The 18,148-nt window shown below is 44.0% G+C and overlaps 1 protein-coding gene across 1 annotated transcript in view; it reads right to left on the bottom strand.

Moving 5' to 3' along the window:
* gramd1ba (GRAM domain containing 1Ba) overlaps positions 1 to 17,434 on the bottom strand; it is a 176,114-nt gene extending 158,680 nt beyond the window's left edge. The window contains exon 1 of the mRNA XM_055941867.1: positions 17,141 to 17,434. Within this exon, the coding sequence (XP_055797842.1) occupies positions 17,141 to 17,292 (152 nt within the window). The 5' untranslated portion in view covers positions 17,293 to 17,434. The remainder of the gene's footprint in view (positions 1 to 17,140) is intronic.
* Between the last annotated feature and the right edge of the window lie 714 nt (positions 17,435 to 18,148).

Here is an 18,148-nt window from a genome sequence, read left to right as displayed (position 1 = left end):
CAATCCAAGAACAACAGCAAAGGAACCTTGTGAAGATGCTGGAGGAAACAGGTACAAAAGTATCTATATCCACAGTAAAACGAGTCCTACATCGACATAACCTGAAAGGCCACTCAGCAAGGAAGAAGCCACTGCTCCAAAACCACCATAAAAAAGCCCGACTACGGTTTGTAACTGCACATGGGGACAAAGATCGTACTTTTTGGAGAAATGTCCTCTGGTCTGATGAAACAAAAATAGAACTGTTTGGCCATAATGACCATCGTTATGTTTGGAGGAAAAAGGGGGAGTCTTGCAAGCCGAAGAACACCATCCCTACCATGAAGCACGGGGGTGACAGCATCATGCTGTGGGGGTGCTTTGCTGCAGGAGGGTCTGGTGCACTTCACAAAATAGATGGCACCAGGAAAATTATGTTGATATATTGAAGCAACATCTCAAGACATCAGTCGGGAAGTTAAAGCTTGGTCGCAAATTAGTCTTCCAAATGGACAATGACCCCTAGCATACTTCCAAAGTTGTGGCAAAATGGCTTAAGGACAACAAAGTCAAGGTATTGGAGTGGCCATCACAAAGCCCTGACCTCAATCCTATAGAACATTTGTGGGCAGAACTGAAAAAGTGTGTGCGAGCAAGGAGGCCTACAAACCTGACTCAGTTACACCAGCTCTGCCAGGAGGAATGGGCCAAAATTCACCCAACATATTGTGGAAAGCTTGTGGAAATCTACCCAAAATGTTTGACCCAAGTTCAACAATTTATGCTACCAAATACTAATTGAGTGTATGTAAACTTCTGACCCACTGGGAATGTGCTGAACGAAATAAAAGCAGAAAAAAATAATTCTCTCTACTATTATGACATTTCATTCTTAAAATAAATTGGTGATCCTAACTGACCTAAGAAAAAACTTTTTACTAGGATTAAATGTCAGGAATTGTGAAAAACTGAGTTTAATTGTATTTGGCTAAGGCGTATGTAAACTTCCGACTTCAACTGTACTAGAACACTTACAAGGCCGCAATATTTTTAAATATCGGTTATCGGCATCAGTTTCTTTTTGCAAGGAAAATATCAGATATCGGTATCGGACAAAATAGTCATATCGGTGCATCACTACTAAGTACCTCTCAAAGAGTGCAATGTATAATGTCAGAAAATCTGCTTTCTCAGCCACTGCCTGTCACCAAGGGAGCACCCCAAGGCTCGATCCTAGGCCCCACACTCTTCTCAATTTACATCAACAACATAGCTTAGGCAGTAGGCAGCTCTCTCATCCATTTATACGCAGATGATACCGTCTTACAGCTGGCCCCTCCCCGGATGTTGTTTTAAATGCTCTACAACAAAGCTTTCTTAGCGTCCAACAAGATTTCTCTACCCTTAACCTTGTTCTGAACACCACCAAAACTAAGATCATGTGGTTTGGTAAGAAGAATGCCCCTCTCCCCACAGGTGTGATTACTACCTCTGAGGGTTTAGAGCTTGAGGTAGTCACCTCATACAAGTACTTGGGAGTATGGCTAGACGGTACACTGTCTTTCTCTCAGCAGATATCAAAGCTGCAGGCTAAAGTTAAATCTAGACTTGGTTTCCTCTATCGTAATCGCTCCTCTTTCACCCCAGCTGCCTAACTAACCCTGATTCAGATGACCATCCTACCCATGCTAGATTACCGAGACATAATTTATAGATCGGCAGGTAAGGGTGCTCTCGAGTGGCTAGATGTTCTTTACTATTCAGGCCATCAGATTTGCCAACAATGCTCCTTATAGGACACATCACTGCACTCTATTCTCCTCTAAACTGGTCATCTAAGTATACCCGTCGCAAGACCCACTGGTTGATGCTTATTTATAAAACCCTCTTAGGCCTCACTCCCCCCGATCTGAGATATCTACTGCAGCCCTCATCCTCCACATACAACACCCATTCTGCCAGTCACATTCTGTTAAAGGTCCCCAAAACACACACGTCCCTGGGTCGCTTCTCTTTTCAGTTCGCTGTAGCTTGCGACTGGAACGAGCTGCAACAAACACTCAAACTGGACAGTTTTATCTCAATCTCTTCATTCAAAGACTCAATCATGGACACTCTTACTGACAGTTGCGGCTGCTTTGTGTGATGTATTGTTGTCTCTACCTTCTTGCCCTTTGTGCTGTTGTCTGTGCCCAATAATGTTTGTACCATGTTTTGTGCTGCTACCATGTTGTGTTGCTACCATGTTGTTGTTATGTTGTGTTGCTACCATGCTGTGTTGTCATGCGTTGCTGCCTTGCTATATTCTTGTCTTAAGTCTCTCTTTATGTAGTGTTGTGTAGTCTCTCTTGTCGTGATGTGTGTTTTGTCCTATATATATATATATTTTTTTTTTTTACCCCAGCCCTCGTCCCCGCAGTAGGCCTTTTGGTAGGCCGTCATTGTAAATAAGAATTTGTTCTTAACTGACTTGCCTAGTTAAATAAAAAGGTTAAAAACAAAGAGTTACTGCAAACGATCCAATGAAGATTGCGATGTCACTCTGGTGCATTAGAGCCCTGGCTGTCTTTCGGATGCAAAACTGGCCTGTGGTCCAGGCAAAAGTTGGCCAAAAAGTCACTTATCTAGATTCAGCTTACTCTCCTCAAACCACAACCTTAAGCATCAGGTGGGAAAACACTCAACTTGCCTCAGATCAGGGTCTCTAAGGGCAAAACTCTAGACCACCTTTACTCCACACACAGAGACGCATACAAAGCTCTCTCTTGCCCTCCATTTGGCAAATCTCACCATTACTCTATCCTCCTGATTCCCGCTTAAAAGCAAAAACTAAAGCAGGAAGTACCAGTGACTCACTCAATAAGGAAGAGGTCAGATGACACAGAATCTAAGCTACAGGAATGTTTTGATAGCACAGACTGGAATATGTTCTGGGATTCTTCCGATGGCATTGAGTACACCACATGGCATGGGTTCTCAGATCCTGAAAAAGTTCTACAGCTTCACCATTGAGAGCATCCTGATTGGTTGCAGCATCGCCTGGTATAGCAACTGCTCGGCCTCCGACCGCAAGGCACTACTGATGGTAGTGCGTACGGCCCAGTACCTCACTGGGGCCAAGCTTCCTGCCAGCCAGGACCTCTATACCAGGCTGTGTCAGAGGAAGGCCCTAAAAATTGCCAAAGACTCCAGCCACCCTAGTACTAGACTGTTCGCTCTGCTACCGCACGGCAAGCAGTACCAGAGCGCCAAGTCTAGGTCCAAAGGCTTCTTAACAGCTTCTACCCCCAAGCAATACGACTCCTGAACAGCTAATCAAGTGGATACCCAGACTATTTTCATTGCCTGCCCCCATTTTTACATTGCTGCTACTCTCTGCTTATTATCCATGCATAGTCACTTTACCTCTACCTACATGTACATATTACCTCAATTACCTCAACTAACCTGTGCCCCAGCACATTGACTCTGTACCGGTAACCCCCTGTATATTGCTGTATATAGCCTCACTACTGTTATTTATTATTTTAGTTTTTTCAGTTTATTTTAGTAAATACTTTAACACTTATTTTTCTTAAAACTGCATTGTTGGGTAAGGTTGTATTCACTGTATTTCACTGTACACCTGTTGTATTCGGCGCATGTGACAAATACAATTTGATTTGATCCACTATGAGGCAAACAAACCTCGAGGCAGAATCACAGGTGGCTCTAGAAAGAGCCTTGTTGGCCTTGGATTTAGCCAGTCGGCGTGTCTGAGAGGATCAGTTGAAGCAATGTGAGGTGCAGAATTGCTAATGAGTGATTCCTCACAAACTAGGACAAAAAAAAGACCATGATTTTAGGGATTTTCACAAAATGTAATTCATAGAATGGTTATTTGGAGAAAAGATTGTTGACGATATTTGTATCTAAAATCATAACTGAGAAATAATTCATCAAAGTTGGCATATTTATGTAATTTTGGCCTTATCCAGGCCTTCTTTAAGAGTCCATCAGTAGGTGCTCCAAAGCAAAAATGTATGTGATATGAAGCTTTACTGCTTGTTCTGTAATACGAGTAATATTTTTTTTCAATGTAAAAAAATAAATCGTAGATACTACTCATGTTACAGAACAAGCAGGAAAGCTTCATATGACATACATTTTTGCTTTGGAGCACCTACTGATGGAAGCCTGGATAAGCCCAAAAATGTCAAATATGCCAACTTTGATTAGTTATTTCTCAATTATGCTTTTAGATATAAATCTCAAATATATGTCATTAAAACTTCCTCCAAAGGACCATTCTATAGATTACATTTGGTGGAAATCCCCAAAAATCATGTTATTCTTTTGTTCTGGTTTCGTGAAGAATCACTCTAATCTTGAACACATAATAATGAATTGTTATTTGGGAATGGGATGCAAGATGATTCGTAGATCAGTGATTCTGTGCAGTCTGACAGCAAAAAACACACACAATGCCTGAGCATGGCTGCCCATATACCCCTGGGCGAGGAAACCCCAGTAGTGTCAGAAGTGTGACCATGTGTCAGCAGCACACAAATTAGAGTGCAGCAGTGCTCTCTTAGTCTCATGCATGGTCTCACTCCAAGATTAACATGGCAGTGTCAAGAGACAGAGATACCTCACCACCACCAGCCACTAGGAGAAGTTTAAAGCATATAGACAATATTATAAACAGGGTGGTTCGAGCCCTGAATGCTGATTGGCTGACAGCCATGGTATATCAGACTGTATACCACCGTGCTTCTACACCTGCATTACTAGCTGTTTGGGGTTTTAGGCTGGGTTTCTGTACAGCACTTCGAGATATTAGCTGATGTACGAAGGGCTATATAAAATAAACTTGATTGATTGATTGGTATGACAAAACATTTGTTTTTACTGCTCTAATTCCATTGGTAACCAGTTTTTTATTAGCAAACAGGCACCTTGGGAGGATCTATTGAATATAAGAGCAACGTCAACTCACCAACATTACGACTAGGAATACGACTTTCCCGAAACAGATAATCTGTTTGGTCCACCACCCAGGACAATGGATCGGATCCCAGCCGGCGACCCAAAACAGACAGCGGTCTTCTGGTCAGGCTCCGTAGACGGGCACATCGCGCACCGCTCCCGAGTATACTAACCGCCAAAGTCCAGTCTCTTGACAACAAGGTAGATTAAATCCAAGCAAGGGTAGCCTTCCAGAGAGACATCAGAGATTGTAACGTTGTTTGTTTCACAGAAACATGGCTCACTCGGGATACGTTACCAGAATCGGTACAACCACCTGGTATCTTCACGCATCGCGCCGACAGAAACAAACAACTCTCTGGTAAGAAGAAGGGCGGGGGTGTATGCCTTATGATTAACGAGACGTGGTGTGATCATAACAACATACAGGAACTCAAGTTCTTTTGTACACCTGACTTCAAATTCCTTACAATCAAATGCTGACCGCATTATCTACCAAGAGAATTCTCTTAGATTATAATAACAGTCGTGTATATCCCCCCAAGCAGACACATCGACAGCCCTGAAAGAACTTCATTGGACTCTATGTAAACTAGAAACAACATATCCTGAGGCTGCATTTATTGTAGCTGGGGATATTAACAAGGCTAATCTGAAAACAAGGCTCCCTAAATTTTATCAGCATATCGAATGCGCGACCCGGGCTGCCAAAACCCTGAATCAATGTTATTCTAACTCTGTAATGCATACAAAGCCCTCCCCCGCTCTCCTTTCGAAAAATCCTACCACAACTCCATTTTGTTGCTCCCAGTCTATAGACAGAAACTAAGACATGAAACGCCCGTCTGTTCAATGCTGGTCCGACCTACCGGATTCCACGCTTCAAGATTGCTTCGATCACGTGGACTGGGATATGTTCCACATAGCGTCGGACAACAACATTGATGAATACACTGATTCGGTGGGCGAGTTTATTAGCAAGTGCATTGGTGATGTTGTACCCACGGTGACTATTAAAACCTTCCCCAACTAGAAACCGTGGATTGATGGCAGCATTCACGCAAAACTGAAAGCGCGATCCATGGCTTTTAAATCAGGGCAAGGCGACCGGAAACATGACCAAATACAAACAGTGTAGCTATTCCCTCCGCAAGGCAATCAAACAAGCTAAGCGTCAGTATAGAGACAAAGTAGAGTCGCAATTCAACGGCTCAGACACGAGAGGCATGTGGCAGGGTCTACAGTCAATCACGGACTACTTAAAGAAAACCAGCCCCGCCGCGGACCCCAATGTCTTTCTCCCAGACAAACTAAACAACAACCCTCGCAAAGAGACGGCAACCCTAGCCGCGTCCTCAGAGCATGCGCAGACCAGCTGGCTGGTGTGTTTATGGACATATTCAATCAAGCCTTTTCCCAGTCTGCTGTTCCCACATGCGTCAAGAGGGCCACCATTGTTCCTGTTCCCAAGAAAGCTAAGGTAACTGAGCTAAATGACTATCGCCCCGTAGCACTCACATCCGTCATCATGAAGTGCTTTGAGAGACTAGTCAAGGACCATATCAATTTGCTTACCGCCCCAATAGGTCCAGACAACACAATCACACTGCACACTGCCCTAACCCATCTGGTCAAGAGGAATACCTATGTAAGAATGCTGTTCATCGACTACAGCTCAGCATTTAACACCATAGTACCCTCCAAACTCGTCTTCAAGCTCGAGAGCCTGGGTCTCGACCCCACCCTGTCCAACTGTGTTCTGGACTCCCTGACGGGCCACCCCCAGGTGGTGAGAGTAGGAAACAACATCTCCACCCCGCTGATCCTCAACACTGGGGCCCCACAAGGGTGCGTTCTCAGCCCTCTCCTGTACTCCTTGTTCACCCATGACTGCGTCAACTCAATCATCATGTTTGCAGACGACACTACAGTGGTAGGCTTGATTACCAACAACGACGAGACGGCCTACAGGAAAATAACCTCACACTCAATGTCAACGAAACAAAGGAGATGATCGTGGACTGGAAACAGCAGAGGGAGCAGCCCCCTATCCACATCGACAGAACAGTAGTGGAGAAGGTGGAAAGTTTTAAATTCCTCGGCATACACATCACGGACAAACTGAAATGGTCCACCCACAAAGACAGAGTGGTGAAGAAGGCGCAGTAGCGCCTCTTCAACCTCAGGAGGCTGAAGAAATTTGGCTTGTCACCAAAAACTCTCAAACTTTTACAGATGCACAAATCGAGAGCATCCTGTCGGGCTGTATCACCGCCTGGTACGGCAACTGCTCCGCCCACAACCGTACGGCTCTTCAGAGGGTAGTGAGGTCTGCACAACGCATCACCGGGGGCAAACTACCTGCCCCACCCGATGTCACAGGATGGCCAAAAAGATCATCAAGGACAACAACCACCCGAGCCACTGCCTGTTCACCCCGCTATCATCCAGAAGGCGAGATCAGTACAGGTGCATCAAAGCAGAGACCGAGAGACTGAAAAACAGCTTCTATCTCAAGGCCATCAGACTGTTAAACAGCCATCACTAACATTGAGTGGCTGCTGCCAACATACTGACTCATCTCTAGCCACTTTAATAATAAAAAATTGGATGTAATAAATGTATCACTAGCCACTTTAAACAATGCCACTTTATATAATGTTTACATACCCTACATTACTCATCTCATATGTATATACTGTACTCTATACCATCTACTGCATCTGGCCTATGCCGTTCGGCCTTCTCTCATCCATATATTTGTATGTACATATTCTTATTCATTCCTTTACACTTGTGTGTATAAGGTAGTTGTGAAATTGTTATATTACTTGTTAGATATTACTGCATGGTCGGAACTAGAAGCACAAGCATTTCGCTATACTCGCATTAACATCTGCTAACCATGTGCATGTGACAAATAAAATTTGATTTGGTTTATGGCCAACATACCACGGCTAAGGGCTGTATCCAGGCAGAACGCGTTGCGTCTTGCGTAAGAACAGCCCTTAGTCGTGGTATATTGGCCATACAAGGTCCCAAGATGGCGTAGCAGTGTAGGCGTGTTTTGTTCGTCCTCTTGTATTTTTCATATTTTTTGTATATATATATAAATAAATAAAACTCTTTTTGATTTTTAATTGAATTATACCTTCCGGTAACCTGCCTCACCTAATGTGATACGGAATCACTATTATTTTTAACTTTGGAACACATTCAAGAACCTCCAGTAGCTAACCAGCTAATCAGCTACGAGCTATTTAGTCATTTTTAGCCACTGCTAGCGGCTTTTACCTTCTGCACAGACACCAGCCCTGTTCTTAGCCTGGATATTACTCACCAATCTACCAGCATCGGACTGTCTCTCCACAACAATGCAGGATTCCTGCCGTAATCCCTGAGCCACTACTTCTGATCCTCACAGCTAGCTAGCTCACAGCTAGCTTGCACCCTCCGTGGCACCCAGTACCGAAGCTATCCCTGAGGCCCACCCCCGGCCTACTCGGCTGTTTACCCGAACCCCACTCATACACGACTAGAGCCCAATACTCCACCGGATCCTTGCTGTAAACTCTGGACCTTGTCACCGGATCACCACTGCTACCGATTGGCTATAGTGGCTAATGCCACTGCCACGAAGCTAGCACCAGTTACCAAACAAAATTCCAAAATACCCATTTCGCCATCTGGCTTGGATTCTCTGTCGACACGGCACCCCGCCGCACCACCCCGTCTGGTCTGCCGACGAATAATCCGTCCGCTGTGCCCTCAACCGGCCTCCGTATGAGCAGACCCCCTCCGTCTGAGCAGACCACCCCCGGGCTACTAACTTTAAACGCCGCGTGCTAGCGTAGTGGCGGCTTCCCTGTTCCACCTACTGCTGCCCCCTGGACACTATGATCACTTGGCTACATAGCTGATGCCTGCTGGACTGTCCATTAATCACGGTACTCCATTCTGTTTATTTGTGTTTTATCTGTCGGCCCCAACCGCAAACTCAGGCTCTGTGGGTAGTTAATCCGACCCTCTCTGCCTAGTCATCGCCTTTTTACCTGCTGTTGTTGTGTTAGCTGACTAGCTGCTGTTGTCTCACCTGTTGTTATAGCTAGCTCTCCCAATCAAGACCTGCAATTACTTTATGCCTTACTGTATGTCTCTCTCAAATATCAATATGCCTTGTATACTGTTGTTCAGGTTAGTCATCATTGTTTTAGTTTACAATGGAGCCCGTAGATCCACTCCTAATACCTCTGATACCTCCTTTGTCCCACCTCCCACACATGCGGTGACCTCACCCATTATAACCAGCATGTCCAGAGATACAACCTCTCTTATCATCACTCAGTGCCTGGGCTTACCTCCGATGTACCCGCACCCCACCATACCCCTGTCTGCACATTATGCCCTGAATATATTCTACCACGCCCATAAATCTGCTCCTTTTATTCCTTGTCCCCAACGCTCTAGGCGACCAGTTTTGATAGCCTTTAGCCGCACCCTCATCCTACTACTACACCTCTGTTCCTCGGGTGATGTGGAGGTAAACCCAGGCCCTGCATGTACCCAGGCACCCTCATTTGTTGACTTCTGTGATCAAAAAAGCCTTGGTTTCATGCATGTCAACATCAGAAGCCTCCTCCCTAAGTTTGTTTTACTCACCGCTTTAGCACACTCTGCCAACCCTGATGTCCTTGCCGTTTCTGAATCCTGGCTTAGGAAGGCCATCAAAAATTATGAGATTTCCATACCCAACTATAACACTTTCCGTCAAGATAGAACTGCCAAAGGGGGAGGAGTTGCAATCTACTGCAGAGATAGCCTGCAAAGTTCTGTCATACTTTCCAAGTCTATGCCCAAACAGTTCGAACTTCTAATTTTAAAAATTAATCTCTCCAGAAATAAGTCTCTCACTGTTGCCGCTTGCTACCGACCCCCCTCAGCTCCCAGCTGTGCTCTGGACACCATCTGTGAATTAATCGCCCCCCATCTAGCTTCAGAGTTTGTTCTGTTAGGTGACCTAAACTGGGATGTGCTTAACACCCCGACAGTCCTACAATCTAAGCTAGATGCCCTCAATCTCACACAAATCATCAAGGAACCCACCAGGTACAACCCTAAATCCGTAAACATGGGCACCCTAATAGACATTATCCTGACCAACTTGCCATCCAAATACACCTCTGCTGTCTTCAATCAAAACACTTCTGCGAGCAGGCCTTTCTAATCAACCTGGCCCGGGTATCCTGGAAGGATATTGACCTCATCCCGTCAGTTGAGGATGCCTGGTCTTTCTTTAAAAGTAACTTCCTCACCATCTTAGACAAGCATGCTCCGTTCAAAAAATGCAGAACTAAGAACAGATATAGCCCTTGGTTCACTCCAGACCTGACTGCCCTCGACCAGCACAAAAACATCCTGTGGCGAACTGCAATAGCATCAAAGAGTCCCCGCGATATGCAACTGTTCAGGGAAGTCAGGAACCAATACACGCAGTCAGTCAGGAAAGCAAAAGCCAGATTTTTCAAGCATTAATTTGTATCCTGTAGCTCTAACTCCAAAATGTTCTGGGACACTGTAAAGTCCATGGAGAACAAGAGCACCTCCTCCCAGCTGCCCACTGCACTGAGGCTAGGTAACACGGTCACCACCGATAAATCCGTGATAATCGAAAACTTCAACAAGCATTTCTCAACAGCTGGCCATGCCTTCTTCCTGGCTACTCCAACCTTGGCCAACAGCTCCGCCCCCCCCGCTGATACTCGCCCAAGCCTCCCCAGCTTCTCCTTTACCCAAATCCAGATAGCAGATGTTCTGAAAGAGCTGCAAAACCTGGACCCATACAAATCAGCTGGGCTTGACAATCTGGACCCTCCATTTCTGAAACTGTCCGCCGCCATTGTCGCACCCCCTATCACCAGCCTGTTCAACCTCTCCTTCGTATCATCTGAGATCTCCAATGATTGTACATCTGCCGCGGTCATCCCCCTCTTCAAAGGGCGAGACACCCTGGACCCAAACTGTTACAGACCTATAATCCATCCTGCCCTGCCTATCTAAGGTCTTCGAAAGCAAAGTCAACAAACAGATCACTGACCATCTCGAATCCCACCGTACCTTCTCCGCTGTGCAATCCGGTTTCCGAGCCGGTCACGGGTGCACCTCAGCCACGCTCAAGGTACTAAACGATATAACCGCCATCGATAAAAGACAGTACTGTGCAGCCGTCTTCATCGACCTGACCAAGGCTTTCGACTCTGTCAATCACCACATTCTTATCGGCAGACTCAGTAGCCTCGGTTTTTCTAATGACTGCCTTGCCTGGTTCACCAACTACTTTGCAGACAGAGTTCAGTGTGTCAAATCGGAGGGCATGTTGTCCGGTCCTCTGGCAGTCTCTATGGGGTTACCACAGGGTTCAATTCTCAGGCCGACTCTTTTCTCTGTATATATCAATGATGTTGCTCTTGCTGCGGGCGATTCCCTGATCCACCTCTACGCAGACGACACCATTCTGTATACTTCTGGCCCTTCCTTGGACACTGTGCTATCTAACCTCCAAACGAGCTTCAATGCCATACAACACTCCTTCCGTGGCCTCCAACTGCTCTTAAACGCTAGTAAAACCAAATGCATGCTTTTCAACCATTCGCTGCCTGCACCCACACGCCCGACTAGCATCACCACCCTGGACGGTTCCGACCTAGAATATGTGGACATCTATAAGTACCTAGGTGTCTGGCTAGATTGCAAACTCACCTTCCAGACCCTTATCAAACATCTCCAATCCAAAATCAAATCTAGAGTCGGCTTTCTATTTCGCAACAAAGCCTCCTTCACTCACGCCGCCAAACTTACCCTAGTAAAACTGACTATCCTACCGATCCTCGACCTCGGCGATGTCATCTACAAAATAGCTTCCAATACTCTACTCAGCAAACTGGATGCAGTTTATCACAGTGCCATCCGTTTTGTTACTAAAGCACCTTATACCACCCACCACTGCGACCTGTATGCTCTAGTCGGCTGGCCCTCGCTACATGTTCGTCGTCAGACCCACTGGCTCTAGGTCATCTACAAGGCTATGCTAGGTAAAGTGCCGCCTTATCTCAGTTCACTGGTCACGATGGCAACACCCACCCGTAGCACGCGCTCCAGCAGGTGTATCTCACTGATCATCCCTAAAGCCAAAACCTCATTTGGCCGCCTTTCCTTCCAGTTCTCTGCTGCCTGCGACTGGAACGAATTGCAAAAATCTCTGAAGTTGGAGACTTTTATCTCCCTCAACAACGTTAAACATCTGCTATCTGAGCAGCTAACCGATCACTGCAGCTGTACATAGTCCATCTGTAAACAGCCCACCCAATTTACCTACCTCACCACCATACTGTTTTTATTTATTTACTTTTCTGCTCTTTTGCACACCAGAATCTCTACTTGCACATGATCATATGATGATTTATCACTCCAGTGTTAATCTGCTAAATTGTAATTATTTGCTCCTATGGCCTATTTATTGCCTACCTCCTCATGCCTTTTGCACACATTGTATATAGATTCTCTTTTTTTTCCTACCATGTTATTGACTTGTTTATTGTTTACTCCATGTGTAACTCTGTGTTGTTGTCTGTTCACACTGCTATGCTTTATCTTGGCCAGCAGTTGCAAATGAGAACTTGTTCTCAACTAGCCTACCTGGTTAAATAAAGGTGTTTTTTTTTTTTTTTTTTTTTATAAAATAAAAATACACACAACACTCCCTTAGGCCTTATTGCTTATAATTGCTTATAATGCTTATAATTAAACCATTCAAATGTAGAGCAGGAAAGGTATGCTATCTGATTGTTGATGTAGAGATTATGGAGGTGCCCTCTATTGCTTATGCAAATTATTGTGAATTATTAGCATATGATGAAAGAGTTATCCTCCGCTTTAAATGAGGATGTCCAATCTGACAGATGCAATTCAATACCTCAATTGGAAACTGCTTTGGTATAAAAATTATATTAAAAACATTATTTCCCCCTCAGTGGAAGTACAAGCATCAGAATCCCATTGATAAAGCCTTTGCTTAGAAGTGGCTTTTTCTTAAACATGATATGATTCTTATATCCAATTCATACAGACGTCATACCAGCATATTGTAAACGTTGCATGTCGCGATGCATCTTAATATCAGCCAGCATTCTGAAGAATATTAAATAGTCTCATCTCATCATCTTTAGGCATTTTTAGTCAGGGTGGGGCGATGAGCTTTATTCCACATGAAAGCAGACTGAAGCTTACGTACAGAGTCCTCCTCTGTAGCCTTGATAGAGCATATACCACCCTGCATACCACTGCTGGCTTGCTTCTGAAGCTAAGCAGGGTTGGTCCTGGTCGGTCCCTGGATGGGAGACCAGATGCTGCTGGAAGTGGTGTTGGAGGGCCAGTAGGAGGCACTCTTTCCTCTGGTCTAAAAAATATCCCAATGCCCCAGGGCAGTGATTGGGGACACTGCCCTGTGTAGGGTGCCGTCTTTCGGATGGGACGTTAAACGGGTGTCCTGACTCTCTGAGGTCATTAAAGATCCCATGGCACTTATCGTAAGAGTAGGGGTGTTAACCCCAGTGTCCTGGCTAAATTCCCAATCTGGCCCTCAAACCATCATGGTCACCTAATAATCCCCAGTTTACAATTGGCTCATTCATCCCCCTCCTCTCCCCTGTAACTATTCCCCAGGTCGTTGCTGCAAATGAGAATGTGTTCTCAGTCAACTTACCTGGTAAAATAACGGTAAAATAAAAAATATATATATAATCATCCCTCTTCTTTTCCTTTAATTAAACCCTTTCCAACCAAAGGGGGGGGGGGGGGGGAGGGTATGTGCCACCATCTCCCATTCGGTACAGTTACAATCAGTAATTTTCTGCTTTCCCAGGCCCCATTGACATCCCATGACATGTTGGTGGATCTGAAACGTGTAGGATGCTTTTGATCGGCAGGAGGCCTTGAATTGACATGAGGACAAATTGGCAGTGATTTGACTTTGATACAGATGTGGCAGCTGTATTAGTGTTTTAATGACTTGATTAACAGTGATAGCTGTTAAAAACAGAGTGCACACTGATCAGCTTTGATTGATCCTATATTTGGTAAATCAATGCCTGATTGAGCCAACATCCATCGCGACTGATTACCTCTTATCAAAGGCATCAACTCACTCTTGTGCAGCTCAATGAAAGGTAAATACTTTAAAGTGATAGTTCAGAGATTTTACATAATTAGACATGTTTCCTTATAGGTTTGGGCGGTAAGCCATCTATATCTTACATCAGGGTATTTTGAAATAGCCACGGGATGGTTTTTCAATAACGTCAAAACTATTTCTTTGAAGTTTTTATATAAATTTTTATAGTTGTAGCTAATTAAGTAAATACCTGCCGTCAACTTGTGCAATACGTTAGGAGATGAGGCAGATCGCGTTCTTCATTTCACCTGTCACATTATTTTATATTATGAAGCTTACCATGGTTCCCCAGAACAGTTGAGCCAGTCAAGTGTTTGTTTGTAAATAGCACAACGGGAGAAAGGGTAGCAGTTGAGTCCAGCTGTGTATTGACGGGTCGCGTTATATATTGAAAGTCAAGCGTTTTTTTGCTTCAATAGAGTGATCTGGGACGTACCACTATAGTTTTCCTTCTCAGAAAATACACTAGTGCAACACATTCGGCTGAAAATAGCTTCATTTTCATCAGATGACAACAGAAGTGCAACACTATTTGGCTGGCAGCCAAACAAGTAAATGAGCTTACAATGAAAAAGCACAATCTTCTTTGCAAAAATTATGCATGGCTATCATACTTTGAATGTTTAGGCAGCTACAGTTACCCATAGTTGGCTAGCTAGTTTATAGTTCGGTCATTTATTCCAATGAATTGTAGAATTCCCCAAAACATATTTCTGAAGCTAGTTACATTTTATAGGCTCCTCACTACGAGACCAAGCCAATTTGAGCATCACTCCCATTTGCCAACACTAAAATAAATGTCACCTATATATTTTTTTTTAAGCAAGCTTGCGTCATAATCTTGTCTCACATGCCGAAAATGCAGCCATGCTGATTCAATTTTACACTTCGTGGCTACCGGAGTTAGACACGGTACTACAGCTTACATTCAATGTGGGTCATATCAACCCCACAAGTGATCAAAGTTCTTCACTCCCTTCCTCAACCAAAATTTCAGGCCGATGGGGCAACATTTGTGAATTGGACCACCAATTAAGATGCCAATCAAACTGCATCCGATTTCGACAGATTCCCCAGAGGTAAAGTGGCTAGCGTGAGGACTGCAGCCCTGGATACCGCCCAACCCGATCTACTTACCTTGAAGGCAGTCTGGACGAGAAGAGACAGCAAGCCACTGCTTTCAAGGTAAGTAAACAAATATCTAAATATGTAAAACGGCTGAACTATTCCTTTAGTTTAAGGGAATAACAGGGTTCATAAGGCTTACTAAAAAGACAACACTGTGCTGCTTCCTCTCAGCACTTATCCTTGATGAGTACACAATGAATATCACCAAAACATGACCTGCATTTTAGCTCAGTGCTTTAGAAAGGCAAAATGTGCAGGGTAATCAGCCGGAGAACATTAAACAACGGAGACGATAATGAAAACTACCTGACCGTGAGGTGAATTCATGCACTAGGCCTACTCTGCTGTCAGACCAAGGACAAACAGCAAAGGATAAAGACATATCATCAGTGCTGGGCTGAACCAAGCACCTCTCCCCATCTTGAAGCCAAGGTCAGGGGAACTAATGGGGGTGATAAGCTAAACAAACCTAGTGGTCACTGAGTACATTCAGCAAATGTTTACAGGTCTCTAAAATGTGTTGAATAAGTGTCCAATACTGAGTCACCTGCTATGTTGGTCTTATAGTTTGCATTACATTGAATATGAAGACATATTTGGGTTTGAATGGTTGATTGACAAACATTAAGTGCTTCTCTGTTCTGATTGGTTTGGTTATTTTTACTGTATGTGACTGCAATGACAACACACACAAAAAAATCTTAAATAGGGGAGAGGTAAAGTTTACATGTAATTACTGTACACTGCATTATCAGGATACCTTCCTACGTTTCCAGTTTATTTGCAGGCCAACACTGAAATAGAGCTGTTGTAGAGAGGGGGACATATATATCTGCACTGTTAGAGAGCGAATTATCCAGGAACAGGCAGGGCATAATCAAAGTCAATACTGAGAGCAGGGGAAAGGGATCCAGCAACTACAACCCCCACTCTCCAGGCCAAGCCGCTTCAAAGGTGCCCTTCAAGAGCTGCAGCCTCCAGAACAGCGGTGCCTCTGCTTCTCTCTCATAGGCTGCCTGTGTGTGGTGTGAAGGAAGAACACTCTGTCTAACACGCAATACACAAGCCTAATGAGGGTAGGCTACTTCCCTGGTCTCTGCCTACATGAGACTTTTGCCAGCAAAATCATCCAGGCTAACTTTTACGATACATAATTGTCTATAATTGTTTCAAACATAGTACTGTGAAGCATTGGTGTCTGATCATGTCATTGGGTTTCATTAAGTCTACCCTGGGGTATTAGAATCAATACTGTGTGTGTGTTGTGCTGATGTCTAAAATGTGATTGGGTTACATTGCTTGTGATTACCTGCTTGGGTTTGATTATAGTATGTATTATTCTAGCCTATTTCATTGCAATGTGTTGAGATACAAGTTACGTAGACATCCAATTAGTAATGAAATTGTAGGGCTGCCAGCCTGGATATTTGAGAAATGTGATGCTGATGAGAGTTTAAGCAACAACACTACAAAGCACAGAGGACAACTTCACCGAGTTGGCCAGACAATACGTTGTGTTAAAGTGCTTGGAATTTAAGTTTGAAATGCACAATAACTTTCAACAAAATGTTGTAAAAACGGTTTGAATGCAGTGTCATGTTCACAGGATCAGGCTGCATTCAGTCTTCTGAATCCATGTTTATTCTGTTTATTAAAATATTTATTTTACAAAAGATCTCATCCATTGATGCCACTGGTTTTTATTTACAGTATACATATCTAAATATAGGCAACTTACGTATTACTCCAACACAACAAACCTTACGCAATTTTTATGACAATTGTTAACGTTCGAGCATAAGTATAGTGAAGGACGAGAGTCTACTGCCTACTGCCTACCTGTGTCCTCTCGAATTCGACGGAATTGGTGACGGCGGTTTGCCTCGTTGTTGTAGTTGCTGCAAGTACCCCAGACTGATGCTCCTCGTCAAACATTCGTCCTCAGCCTCTTCGAGCTTCAGTTCCGGGATCAAATGTCCGTTGTTTGCCATTTGAAAGTTTAATGCGAAGGGCTAATGTACACAATACATGCGATGTTGCACTTCGTAAGGTTGTTAAAATGGGGCAGCTACAAGCGCCGTTAGAGGTTGCACCCGTGTGAAATATTCTGTTTTTGCTGTCCTCCCTGCATCGATAGGTTGACTGATTCTCCGACAGAGTGATGTGACGGAGAATAGCACACTTCGCGGGGGTGAAGTGGGGTAAGCGATGCAAATTAGTACTTCACAGGCACCTGCCCCGTTGCCCTCAATAAATAAAGTTTGAGCCATGAGTATTCCTATAGAACACAACGATACCCTTATGTTCTTCAATATAACAAATTTTACATTTGCACGCAAAAGGTTCAAAATTACTTGTCTTTATTTTTTTCCAATGCCTCCCCAGTGGGCACAGCATCAATTCAACGTCTTTCCACGTTGGTTCTAAGCTTTCGTTGAAATTAAGTGGAAACAACGTTGATTCAACCAGTGTTTGGCCAGTGGGTTCTCGAGGGTAACATGGGGCAAAACGGCCCCATTAATAAAAATGTGTAATTTCTGAAACAAAAAAGCTAGGTTTGTATAAGTTATGTTGTGATGGTCATTAGGCAAGCAAACCGAAGGGATATGTGGCTACAGTTGACAACTTTTTAGATATTATTTAATAAAATATATTATTTTGCACCAATACAAGATTATTGGGTTGTTCACATGCTGTCGGAGTTATCGGAAGTTCCGAGTGGAAAGGTTAAATTTAATGTACAGTAATTACAAGAAAACTGAGGTGATTCTGCTGAGTTCATAACCAAGTGGGAAGGTGGTAATTACCTGTTGTAAATACCATTTGAATGCATACACGTGCTATGAA

This window comes from Salvelinus fontinalis, chromosome 13 (genome assembly GCF_029448725.1).
Source record: "Salvelinus fontinalis isolate EN_2023a chromosome 13, ASM2944872v1, whole genome shotgun sequence".
Lineage (NCBI taxonomy): Eukaryota > Metazoa > Chordata > Actinopteri > Salmoniformes > Salmonidae > Salvelinus > Salvelinus fontinalis.
This window is presented reverse-complemented; position numbering and strand designations above follow the sequence as displayed.